This window comes from Bos mutus, chromosome 15 (assembly GCF_027580195.1).
Source record: "Bos mutus isolate GX-2022 chromosome 15, NWIPB_WYAK_1.1, whole genome shotgun sequence".
Classification (NCBI taxonomy): domain Eukaryota; kingdom Metazoa; phylum Chordata; class Mammalia; order Artiodactyla; family Bovidae; genus Bos; species Bos mutus.
This window is the reverse complement of record NC_091631.1, coordinates 15,666,639-15,679,630: the sequence shown is the minus strand read 5'-3', so window position 1 is coordinate 15,679,630 and position 12,992 is coordinate 15,666,639. Positions and strand designations below refer to the sequence as shown.

The following is a 12,992-nucleotide window of genomic DNA, read 5'->3' as shown; positions in this document are numbered from 1 at the left end:
AGTCCAAGGGACTCTCAAGAGTCTTCTCCAACACCACAGTTCAAAAGCATCAGTTCTTCGGCACTCAACCTTCTTTGTGGTCCAACTCTCACATAACTATTGGAAAAGCCATAGATCTGACTATATGGACCTTTGTCAGCAAAGTAATATCTCTGCTTTTTAATACACCGGCTAGGTTTGTCATAGTTTTTCTTCCAAGGAGCAAGCGTCTTTTAATTTCATGGATGCAGTCACCATCTGCAGTGATTTTGGAGCCCAAGAGAATACTGTCACTGTTTCCATTGTTTCCCCATCTATTTCCCATGAAGTGATGGCACTGGATGCCATGACCTTCATTTTTTGAATGTTGAGTTTTAAGCCAGCTTTTTCATTCTCCTCTTTCACTTACATCTAGAGGCTCTTTAGTTCCTCTTTGCTTTCTGCCATAAGGGTGGTATCATCTGCATATCTGAGGTTATTGATATTTCTCCCGGCAATCTTGATTCCAGCTTGTGCTTCATCCAGCCCAGCATCTCTCATGATGTAATCTGCATATAAGTTAAATAAACAGGGTGACAATATACAGCCTTGACGTACTCCTTTCCCACTTTTGAACCAGTCTGTTGTCCCATGTCCAGTTCTAACTGTTGCTTCTTGACCTGCATATAGGTTTCTCCGGAGACAGGAAAGGTGGTCTACTACTCCCACCTCTTTAAGAATTTTCCACAATTTGTTGTCATCTACACAGTCAAAGGTTTTAGTGTACTCAGAGAAGCAGAAGTAAATGTTCTTCTGGAATTCTCTTGCTTTTTCTATGATTCAGCGGCCTTTGGCAATTTGATCTCTAGTTCCTTTCTAAATCCAGCTTGAAGATCTGGGAGTTCTCAGTTCATGTACTCTTGAAGCCTAGCTTGGAGAATTTTGAGCATTATTTTGCTAGCATGTGAAATGAGAGCAATTGTGCGGTAGTTTGAACATTCTTTGGCATTACCCTTCTTTGAGACTGGAATGACGCTGACCTTTTCCAGTCCAGTGGCCACTGCTGAATTTTCCAAATTTGCTGGCATATTGAGTGCAGCCCTCTCACAGCATCATCTTTTAGGATTTGAAATAGCTCAGCTGGAATTCCATCACCTCCATTAGCTTTGTTGGTAGTGATGCTTCCTAAGGCCCACTTGACTTCACACTCCAGGATGTCTGGCTCTAGGTGAGTGATAACACCATTGTGGTTACCTGGGTCATTAAGATCATTTTATATAGTTCTGTGTATTCTTGCCACCTCTTCTTAATATCTTCTGCTTCTGTTAGGGCTATACTGTTTCTGTCCTTTATTGTGCCCATCTTTGCATGAAATGTTCCCTTGGTATTGCTAATTTTCTTGAAGAGATCTCTAGTATTTCCCATTCTGTTGTTTTCCCTTATTTCTTTGCATTGTTGACTGAGGAAGGCTTTCTTTTCTCTCCTTGCTATTCTTTGGAAAGATGGGCATATCTTTCCTTTTCTCCTTTGCCTTTTGCTTCTCTTGTTTTCTCAGCTATTTGTAAGGCCTCCTCAGATAACCTTTTTGCATTTCTTTTTCTTGGGAATGGTTTTGATCACTACCTGCTGTGCAATGTTACGAACCTCTGTCCATAGTTCTTTAGCCACTCTGTCTATCAGATCTAATCCCTTGAATCTATTTGTCACTTCCACTGTGTAATCATAAGGGATTTGATTTAGGTCATAGCCGGATATCCCCAAGGTTATATACCTCCTATTCTTATTATAAAAGAGGAAATGTTTATCTCTATACTACCACGTGTAAAATAGACAGACATTGGGAAATAGCTATATAGCACAGGGAGCTCAGCTTGGTGCTCTGTGATGACCTAGAGGGGTGGGGAGGGGGAGGGGAAGACTCAGTAGAGAGGGGGTATATGTATACATATAGCTGATTCACTTTGTTGTACAGCAGAAACTAATACAGCATTGTAAAGCAATTACACTCCAATAAAAAAAGAGACGTTTAGAAAGAATTTTCTATTTGAATTTTCTTGCAAAGCTATTTCAACTACATGCCCTCTTTCTATATTCGTGGTCCAGTTAGCGTGTGGTCTTTTGCTCTCTCCGCTTCCTAGTGTGTATCTCTGAAACAGCCAAGATGGCATTTTAAGAAATAACACATTGCGATATCTGATCAATAAAACAGTGGAGTCCACCCAAGTAGTCATGTGGAGCTGAACTGCTGGAACAAGCAAAGGGCATTTTGCTCGAGCAATAATGAATCTGCAGAGGTTTGGATTCCCAGGCCTGGGTTTGGCTTGCTGGGCTGCTGGTCATGTGCATTTGGACTACAATAAAAGGCCTGTTTCTCTCCCTCCCAGACTTCTTAGAGAATCCAACAATATATTGCTTTTTAAAAGTCTGTTATTTTTATGAGGCTGTTTTTGCTTTCTCACCCCCCGGCCACGAAGTCATTTTTGACTTTTAAAAGGAACAGTTTGACTTTTTATAGAATGAACCAGGGGACTGAATATAGCAACAACTGCAGACCCATTACTTTCTGTAAAGTTTTTAGCTAGTGGTGGACACATGTGGGTATTTACTTTGGGGGCTATGGAGTGTGTGTAATGACTCAAACTGTGTGAATTTTATAATTTGATTTCTTTTCTAATTTATACTTTACTGTAGGATTTATAATTCCCACACCTTTCATGTGAGTGGAATGGCACCTATCTCATAGCACATTCCTTATGAGAAATAGGGTTTAAAATTTTTTAAATTAAAGAAACAGTACTGGGTACTTTTACTGATGTGAGAAGCGAGTTCATTTTGACCACCTTTCATTTCTTCTGTTCCTACACTGTTCTTGAGCTTCCCAGGTGCCTCAGTGGTAAAAAATCTGCCTGCCATTGAAGAAGACTTGGGTTCGATCCCTGGGTCAGGAGAATCCCCTGGAGAAGGGAATGGCAACCCACTCCAGTATTCTTGCCTGGGGAATCCCATGGACAGAGGAGCCTGGCGGCTACAGTTCATGGGGTCACAAGAGTTGGACACGACTCAGCGAGTAATTAACAACACTGTTCCTGACTCCCGCCCTTTGCATATGCGTTTCCCTCCACTTGGAACAGCCTTCTCTCCACAGTCCCCCAACACTGAAGGCTCATCCATGGCATAGCTATCACCTGTGTAGCCTCGTTCTTTGAGGAATGACATAGTTGGTGAATTACTATTACTGGAATGCATAACTAAGACCTTAACTGCCTGAGCCTCACATCGGTTTGCGCCTGGGCTGTGTGTCTCCGCTGAGGCTGACTGTCCTTTGAGAAGGCTTTTCTGACATCAGCTTGTTCCCCAATTTGAGATTAGGTGTCCTCTAGCTCCCCCATCAGAGCACTCACGGCACTGCATGCAGAGGCTCATTGACCAGCCTGCTAATCCCATCAGTTAGAGAGCTCTGTTGAATCTCCACACAACTGACTCAGGGCCTGACAGATAGTAGGATGCTCAGAAACATTTTGTTCTTTGCCAAGTTCAGTTCAGTTCAGTCCAGTCGCTCAGTCGTGTCTGACTCTTTGTGACCCCATGAACTGCAGCACGCCAGGCCTCCCTGTCCAACGCCAACTCCCGGAGTTCACTCAAACTCGCATCCATCGAGTCAGTGATGCCATCCAGCCATCTCATCCTCTGTTGTCCCCTTCTCCTCCTGCCCCCAATCCCTCCCAGCATCAGGGTCTTTTCAAACGAGTCAACTCTTCGCATGAGGCGACCCAAAGTACTGGAGTTTCAGCTTTAGCATCGTTCCTTCCAAAGAACACCCAGGACTGATCTCCTTTAGAACGGACTGGTTGGATCTCCTTGCAGTCCAAGGGACTCTCAAGAGTCTTCTCCAACACCACAGTTCAAAAGCATCAATTCTTCAGTGCTCAGCTTTCTTCACAGTCCAACTCTCACATCCATACATGAACTACTGGAAAAACCATAGCCTTGACTAGACGGACCTTTCTTGGCAAAGTAATGTCTCTGCTTTTTAATATGCCATTTAGGTTGGTCATAACTTTCCTTCCAAGGAGTAAGCGTCTTTTAATTTCATGGCTGCAATCACCATCTGCCGTGATTTTAGAGCCCCCCAAAATAAAGTCTGACACTGTTTCCACTGTTTCCCCACCTATTTGCCATGAAGTGATGGGACCAGATGCCATGATCTTAGTTTTCTGAATCTTGAGCTTTAAGCCAACTTTTTCACTAAGAGAGAGCAGTAAAAAAAATGTTGGCCCCTTGAACTCTGTTTTGTATTATGCTCAGGTAAAGTGTAAATCCTTAAAAAATGGATAGACCTGGTTAAGAGTTTAAGAATTCTTAATGAGCTTGGTTTTGGGGTTTTTTTTTGGTGAAAATGACTGCTGTTTGAATATGAGCTCACAGCTTTTTTAAAAAGAATTATTTATTTACTTGGGTGTACCAGGTCCTGCTGCAGCACAGGATCTTCAGCTGCATCGTGCAGACTCTGAGTTTCCGCACGTGGGATCCAGTTCCCTGACCAGTGAAGCTCTGTGACTCTTTGCTGGGCCCCAGATGTTACCCATAGGAAGATGGGAGTCTTTGCTCTGAGAGGGTCACAACCTGATGACACCGGGGTGTCTCTTGGTTCCCCTCTCTCGTTCTGACATGAGCTCCAAATACTGGTCCAAGTGCTATGGCCTTCTTGCATTTTGGATGCTAATGTAGCTTTTCCTTTAGGGCGATGGTGAGTAGAGGTTATTGCAGATTTGTTTATGTCCTTTCTGGTTAAAAAAAAGTTGACAATTTTGTTATTCCTTCATCCACTTCCACCTAGTTTTTTTTTGTTAAAATGTTCTATTTTACTGATCCGTGAAGTCCAGAGCTGTGACAGTCAGGCTCTAAAAGGAAGGGGAGGGCTCAGATCAGGAAATAACCCAGCCCCCTAGGGAGCCCCCAGCCCTGTCTTGCTGCTGGTGAAAGCTGCTGCTTTGGAGAGTTCATGGCGCAGGCCCCTGAAGCGCGGCGGATTCAAGTGTTCAGTGGGATGGAGTCACCCGGCCGGCCTCTGTCAGGCGGTTTTAGGCACAGAGAGTCTTCTGGCTTCCGCCAGGGTCTGCTGAGTGTCTTGCTGAAATCTTCCCTTCATGGAAATGGGGGTGAGCTGGGGACGATCAGACTTTGTCCAGGACTCCTCTGAGCGCCGCCCCCCCCGGGGCCATGCAAGCAGGGAGCTGTTGTCAGCTTCGGGCTTCTCTCTGAGCCTCTGCCAGACGCTCGGCAGGCTGCCGGTGATCCGTGCTGCGGTTGCCTGAGCAAGCATCTGCCGGTGCAAATATAAATCATAACAGGACTTGCTCCCTGACAGAGAAGGTAGCTGAGCATCACTGACAAGCCAAGGAGTCTCAGTAGAGATTCCTGAAGATGGTGCAGGGCCACGGCCAAAGAGCTGGTTAATTGAATGGTACCTAATTCACGTACAGTTGTTTTCATTCTCTTTCTTTGTCTAGTCATTTGGAGCTGGCTTGAGCCTTAAAAGTATCTAAGGAGGCAGGATAATAGATGTCAGTTCAGTTCAGTTGCTCATTAGTATATGACTCTTTGTGATCACATGGACTACAGCACCCTAGGTCCCTGTCCATCACCAACACCTGGAGCTTGCTCAAGCTCATGTCCATCGAGTCAGTGATGCCATCCAGTCATCTCATCCTCTGTTGTCCCCTTCTCCTCCTGCCTTCAGTCTTTCCCAGCATCATGTTTTCCAGTGAGTCGGTTCTTCTCATCAGAGGGCCAAAGTATTGGAGTTTCAGCTTCAGCATCAGTCCTTTCAGTGAATATTCAGGGTTGATTTCCTTTAGCATTGACTGGTTTGATCTCCTTGCAGTCCAACAGAATCTCAAAGAGTCCTCTTCAACACCACAGTTCAAAAGCACCAATTCTTCAGCGCTCAGCTTTCTTTATGGTCCAACTCTCACATTCATACATGAATCAATAATTAAAGTTTGAGCCTTGACTCTGTTGATCAGCAGCGTCAGGAACCTTCATTTCTGGACCTCAATTTTCTTATCTGTAAAATGGGTTTTGTGAGAAGTAAATGGGACGGTCGCTGTAAAGCATAGAGCACAGTGCTCAGCCCAAACTAAGCATTCACTCAATGCTAGCTGTGATTACCCAGCCCAGTCTCTCCTTTTCTAGGATCATTAGTATATTCAGTGAGTATTGATTAGGTGCCTATGATAGCCACTGTACATTCACACTCCTTGAAGAGTGGTGAATGAGGGCCTTCCCTGATGGTCCAGGGTCTAAGACTCCAAGCTCCCGATGTAGGGGGCTCAGGTTTGATCCCTGGTTAGGGAACTAGATCCCACATGCTGCAACTAAAGATCTCACATGCCGCAACGAGGACTGAAGATCTCTAGGGCCGCAGCTAAGACCCAGCACAGCCAAATAAATAATAAGCAAAATAAATATTTTTAAAAGTAATAACAAGAAAAACAATAGAGAAATTCAGTTAAAAAAAGGTGATGAGTTAAAGTGTCCAAGTGTGTGTATATGTGCATCAAACAGCCCAGCACAAAGCCAGTGACGTTCCTCCTGCGCAGGAAAAGAAAGCAGAGTGAGGGCTAACATGCCTGAGGCTGGGGATCGAGGTTTCCACTGTAGAAACTGGTTAAGGAGGCTTTAGTAAAGTGGAGTGAGGCTTGCTGGCCCTTAAGAGAAAGGCATTCCAAGCAGAGGGTGCCGCAGGCTGCACGGGGCCTCAGACAGGTGCTGGGAGGCCAGCATCGCTGGAGCACGAACGTTCGGCATCAGATCGGAGGGGTTCCTTGGAGCCGCCTGATGCTGTGATGGGAGCTGTAGGCATTCCTAAAGTGTTGGGAGGGCATGGACGTTTTGAATAGGGGAGTGATGTGTCGAGTTTATAGACAGGCTCTGAGGTGAGATGTCAAAGCCCATGGGCAGCCTTTCTTCCCTGCCTGCTGAGAAGGCGATGGGAGCAAGGCTGCCTGAGCCTCTGATTTGAGCGTCTGTTGCTGGGCCTCAGCTCTGACAGTTATTGCTGTGGTGTCTGCTTACTGGTCACTTTCTATTTCCCACATCTCTTCTATGTTTACTGGAATTCTTCTCCCTCATTGATACATTTATTCAGTAGTTATGGGTTCAACAGATTTTGGGGTTGCAATCCAATACTACTGCTGTTAGTTTTGTTGCTCAAGTTGTTCTAACTTTGGCCATTCACTCCTGTGACCTTTTGACATGCCTCCATTGTATTTTGAACACTTACTTACTTTCTTTCCAGGTTTATCTTGTTTCCCCCACCCCCCGAAATGAACCACTTCTTCAAGGAGCCCTGGTTCTCATTATTGGATAACGGGTATTTAGAAACCAAGATCTAGGTGCTGCCTTTGCTTATGGCTATAGGGGTTGTACTACTTCTAGTCTTTCTTAGCAGATGGAGCTAGGAAATATATGTATGTACATTAACACACACATGTATCTTTCTACCTGTCTACCTTTACAAACCTTGAGTTCATAGTGATGCCTTCAGTTCCAGTCCAAAGCCTCAGGGTTTGTTTCAGTCTTCTCACTTGCTTTATTTGTAATTTCCTCCTCTGACAGTAAGAAACCTTGCTCTTGTTATCTGTAATATACTTACCTATTTGTTCAACGCTAGTACACACAAAAGGCTGTTGCAGAATTGCTGATTCATACCCCTATGAGAAACAAATATAACTAGAGTATTTGTGAACAATTCTTTTTTTCTTTAGCCTTATAGAATCCAGGCAAAATAATGTTTTCTTGCTGCTGCTAAGTCGCTTCAGTCATGTCTGACTCTGTGCGACCTCATAGACGGCAGCCCACCAGGCTCTGGGATTCTCTAGACAAGAACACTGGAGTGGGTTGCCATTTCCTTCTCCAATGCATGAAAGTGAAAAGTGAAAGTGAAGTCGCTCTGTCGTGCCCGACTCTTAGCGACCCCATGGACTGCAGCCTACCAGGCTCCTCCGTCCGTGGGATTTTCCAGGCAAGAGTACTGGAGTGGGGTGCCATTGCCTTCTCCGAATGTTTTCTTAGGCTAGTTCTTTTCTTCCCTTATCTCCTTCAGTCTGTTGCTTATTCATCTATAATATAGTTATGTTCAGTTGTTGCTATTTATGTTTCATTTTGATTCCTCCTCCCCCAGCACACGTATCAATTTCAATTGTTTACTTTTTGAGTACATAGAATATTATCATGGTTCTAAGAGTCAGAGCTATGCAAATAGACCCAGAGAAGTGTCGCCTTCTCATTCTGGCTACCTCATTCCATTTCCATTTCCCCATCCTTTCCAGCCCTTTACCACCTACCTGCTGTAGGGATCCAGTCTCTTTAGTCTCTGATTCATCCTTCCTATACTTCTTTTGCACAGATAAGCCAATACTTGAATGTTTTCTTAGATCCCCTTCTTTTGCTATATGGAGTGGATAAAGTGCTAGAGATACTATTTTGCACTTTGCTTTATTCACTTAACAGTATATCCTGGAGATCACTTCATATCAATTCATAGATATGAACTCCTTAAACTTTGATTATCAGAAAAAGAAATTTAACAACCCAAGGATTAATTTTAAAATCCCGTAAGCCTAGTGATGATAATAATATAATATGCTGATAATAAATAGCATAAGCTCTACCATTAAATGAGCAGCTACTCTATGGCATGCTCTGGGCTAAGCATTTTATATAGACTATTGCACTGAGTCCTTCCTAGAGCCCAGTGAGATTTACATACTGATGAGGAAACTAAGCTCAGTAATTTTTAGAAGCTTGCCCAGGTTATGAAGAATAGAACCACAATTTGAACTCAGGACACTCTCCTAAGTTCATGCTTTGTGAAGAGCACACTCTCACCATTCTAAAATATTTTAAGGCTAAAACAAAGCCATGTGGGTTTTTAAGTCCTAGATATATCCCAGGCCTTAAAACCCTGTTGATCATGTATCAGCTGCTGCCAAAATTGACATGTTACTGATGGCAGGAACATGAAGGTAATTTACTGCTTGTTTATTCCAAAGAAATGGCCCTTCCTTCCTGAGGACCATGGGTCCTGCCTCTAGACAGGAGACAAGAGGGATGCTAGGTGGGGCCCGCTACCCAGGATGCAGTAATACATCCCATCTCACCTTGTAATCACAAGCCACAGCAGCCAGCCCTGTGAATGGGAAAGCGCATTGCCCCACAGGGCTGTTTGGCTAGCAGGACACTCCATCAAGCCTGAGTTACAGCAGTTTCTGTTAAAACTGTTTGTACAGCCGGAGTGGAAGAAGGATTTCTTTGGGCAGGAGTCTGGCTTCTGTTGTGAGAAGTGACAGCCTCTGGCAGAGGGGCAGTGCAGCGGAGTTGGTTGAGAGCATGGCTTCTGGGTTCTGAGTGCCAGGGGCCTCACACCAGCATCAGATTTTCAAGCCTTGTAACCCTGGGCAAGTCACTTCACCTCTTCAGAGCATTTCTGTGACATGATACGACCTATCTTAGGGGCTTCCATGACCACGTTCAGTTTCTATGATTTGCTAGAAGGAATCAGAGAACTCAGCACACAGTCATACTCACAGCTATGATTTATTACAGCAAAAGGAGACAAAGCAAAGCCAACAAAGGGAACAGGTGAAGGAGTGAAGTCAGAGGACACCAAGTCCAGGCTCTCAGAGTCCCTTCCCAAGGCAGTCACATAGGAGGCACTGAATCCCTCCAGCACCAAGTTTGACATGGTATATGACATGTTTTCTCCCCAGGAAGCTCATTAGAGACTCAGTGCCCAGGGTTTTTACTGGGGTCTGCTCATGCAGGCACCCTCTGCCAACATGTATCAAAGTCCCAGACTCCCAGAAGAAAGACAGGGGTTCAGCATAAATGCACTGTTTGCATGAATGGTTTGCATGAACAGTGAGTCACGCTCAGGAGAAAATGATGCAAACCTTCCCGAAATGCAAGTTCCCAGATGCGAGCCAAGCAAGGGCCGACTTTGCAAGCAAACCTTTCTCAGGGTGGTAGCCTCGGGACTCTTAGGTTAATTACACTTTTGTGCTCACCAGCCTATAGGGTGGTTGCTGGGTGGATTAAATGAGATGATGTAAAGCACTGGGCACATTGGCTGGTTAGTAAACACTCAGCAAGTGTAGACGATTACTTTGAGATTTCAGGGTATGAATTCCGAGTGGTTCTTTAGCACCTTAGAGCAAGCTCCAGCCATCATCCACCTACTCACCTGTTCATTCCTTCATTCGGCACATTTTGATTGCGCCTCCCTGGGTCAGGGGCTGTGTCTGGGCTCCTTGGGACTTTGGCAGCAGTGGATGAGTCACCCCCTTCCTGGAGGATGATGCATGGGGGTTTCCATTCTGGCTGGGTTTTGGAAGTGGCTGCTGGTGGTAAGAAACTCTGGGGATTTCAAGGTAGATGTGAACAGACCCTGTTGCACCCTCCAAGTTAGTGGCTTGGGTACGCAGTGCTCAGAAAACTTATCCTTCTGACATCTCTCTTGTTTATCTTGTTTGTCCTCCTGCAGCCAAGGCTAAGTCGAAATGCGGCCCAACCTTCTTCCCATGTGCCAGCGGCGTCCACTGCATCATCGGCCGCTTCCGGTGTAACGGGTTTGAGGACTGTCCAGACGGCAGCGACGAAGAGAACTGCAGTAAGTGCTGGGGGCCCTGCATCCTGGCGACTTCTTATACCACAGCCTAGGGCCTTTTCTGTTGTTACCTGGAATCAACTCGTTACCATTCTTCCTTGTGTGTATGTGCAGAGGCCCAGCTACCATTTATCAGGGTCTCTGCTACGTGCACTGGACCTGGAGCATAGCTTGTTTTCAGTTCTGACGATTGCTCTGAGAACGTGAGCATGTGATCACCATCCACAGATAAGAATGTGAAGCACAGAGGGGTCAGTGGATACATCCGGAGTCACACAGCTTATCAGGAGCAGAGCCAATTCTAGGCCCATTCAGACCCTCATCTGATTGACTCTCCCACTCATCACCCATGTTTAGGTGCTTGCTTTCCTTCTCACTTTGAATTCTTTTTTAAAAAAAGATGTGTGTATATTAATAATATACACACTATAAGAATCTCTTCTCCTTTAGTTGTTAAGTCGTGTCTGACTCTTGTGACCCCATGGACTGTAGCCCACCAGGCTCCTCTGTCCATGGGATTCTCCAGGCAAGAATACTGGAGTGTGTTGCCATTTCCTTCTCCACTGTAAGAATATGCTTTTGCAAGTTGCTGTATGATCCAGCAGTCCCGCTCCTAGGCATATATCTGGAGAATACTCTAATTTGAAAAGATACATGCATCTCAGTGTTCATAGCAGCAGTCACAACAGGGAAGCAGTTACATGTCCACCCAAAGATGAACGGATAAAGAAGATGTGGTATATCTACACAATGGAACATTACCCTGCAATAGAAAAGCATGAAATAATGTCATCTGTAGCAAATGTGGGTGGACTCATATTATCGTATGAGTGATATCATATGAGAGATTATCATACTAAGTGAAATCAGTCAGAAAGAGAAAGACAAATACCATGCAGGGTCAGCTATATGTGGCATCTAAGATATGACACAAATGGATTTGTTTACAAAACACTCACAGAAAACAGACATGGTTACCAAAGGGGAAAGAGGGTGGGAGAGGGATAAATTAGGAGTTTGGGATTAGCAGATACAAACTACTCTATATAAAACAGATAAATAACAAGATCTTACTGTATAGCAAAGGGAACTATATCCAATATTTTGTAATAAACCATAATGGAAAAGAATATGAAAAAGAACATATGTGTATGTATATATGTATGTGTGAATCACTTTGCTGTACACCAGAAACTAATACAACATTGTAAATCAACTATACCTCAATTTAGAAAAAGAATATGCTCTCGGAAAAATATCCAAACAGTAGAAAGCTAGCGTTTTCCTTGACTTGTGACCACCCCCGATTCTTTTTACCTGCTGTCTAATATTCCATGGCATCAGGAGACAGACACACACGCATACTTCCTCTTGTTCTCTCTACCCTGCCTGCCTCTTGGCAGTCTTGATGTTGGAGCTCAACTCACTGCTCGTTGGTCTGCGTACATGCAGTCCCTTCCTGGTCAGCGCCTCTATGTCCAGATTCACACTCAGCAGCTTCAGTGAGTGTCAAGTGTACCTTCCCCGCCTTTCAGACAGCAGTTTGCTTTGTTCCTGCTGCTGGTTCCTCTGGTCACAGCTCAATTTATTCTCTTACCTTTCCCCTGAAATATTTAGGTAGTAGTTGGCTGTGGACGGGTCCACATGTTTACTTTCTGCACTTAAATATTTTAATAACCTTTTTTTGCTTCCAATTATTGCAAAAGTTGCAGAATATACTGGGTTCCCTCACCCTCCTGCTCTCCACCCAGGCACTCCTTCCCAATACAGTCTCATTCTGTCAGCAAAAAAAAGTTGCAAAATATAGAAAAGTATAAAGAAGAAAGCAAAACTGCCTAGGAAAAAACCCTGTTAATATGTGGGCTATTTTGTGATACTCGTCCCCCACTCCATCTATGTTTCTATCTATCTGTCTTCTCTAATATGCTTAATTGAGATGTCCTCTTTATTGTGACCATTTTCTCATGTTATTAATTTTTTTAAAAACAAAAGTTTTAATGACTTTAGTGATTGTTTTGATAAACTGATTTTCTCTTACCCTGTTGCTTCTATTTTAAGTCTTCAAAGAGGAGAGTGACTGTCTCCTGTGTTCTTTATGTCTTTCTGGGGAACAATCATTGCTGTACCCTCCCAAGAGGGCCACAGAGTTTATAACTCTCCCATGTGCCTTCTGTGGCCTTATTTCATCTTCTGAGTCTCAAGTGGCAGAGCTGCAGCAGAGCTGCTAGATTGTCGAATGGTAGTGAAGTGGCTGAAACCCACCTTAGCCAGGAGGGTGCGTGTCATTAACAGGGTCAGGGGCCTGGCTGAGCAAAATGACTTTGGAGCTGGGGTCTGGCCTCAGATTTGTGTTCTGCCCTGGGGA

At 44.4% G+C, this 12,992-nt stretch overlaps 1 protein-coding gene across 1 annotated transcript in view; it reads left to right on the top strand.

Annotated features, from left to right (window-relative positions):
• The window catches only part of LDLRAD3 (low density lipoprotein receptor class A domain containing 3), a 276,165-nt gene that overhangs the window by 118,499 nt on the left and 144,674 nt on the right, over positions 1-12,992 (top strand). Inside the window, exon 3 of the mRNA XM_070383545.1 lies at positions 10,505-10,630. Coding sequence (XP_070239646.1) covers positions 10,505-10,630 — 126 coding nt within the window. The remainder of the gene's footprint in view (positions 1-10,504; positions 10,631-12,992) is intronic.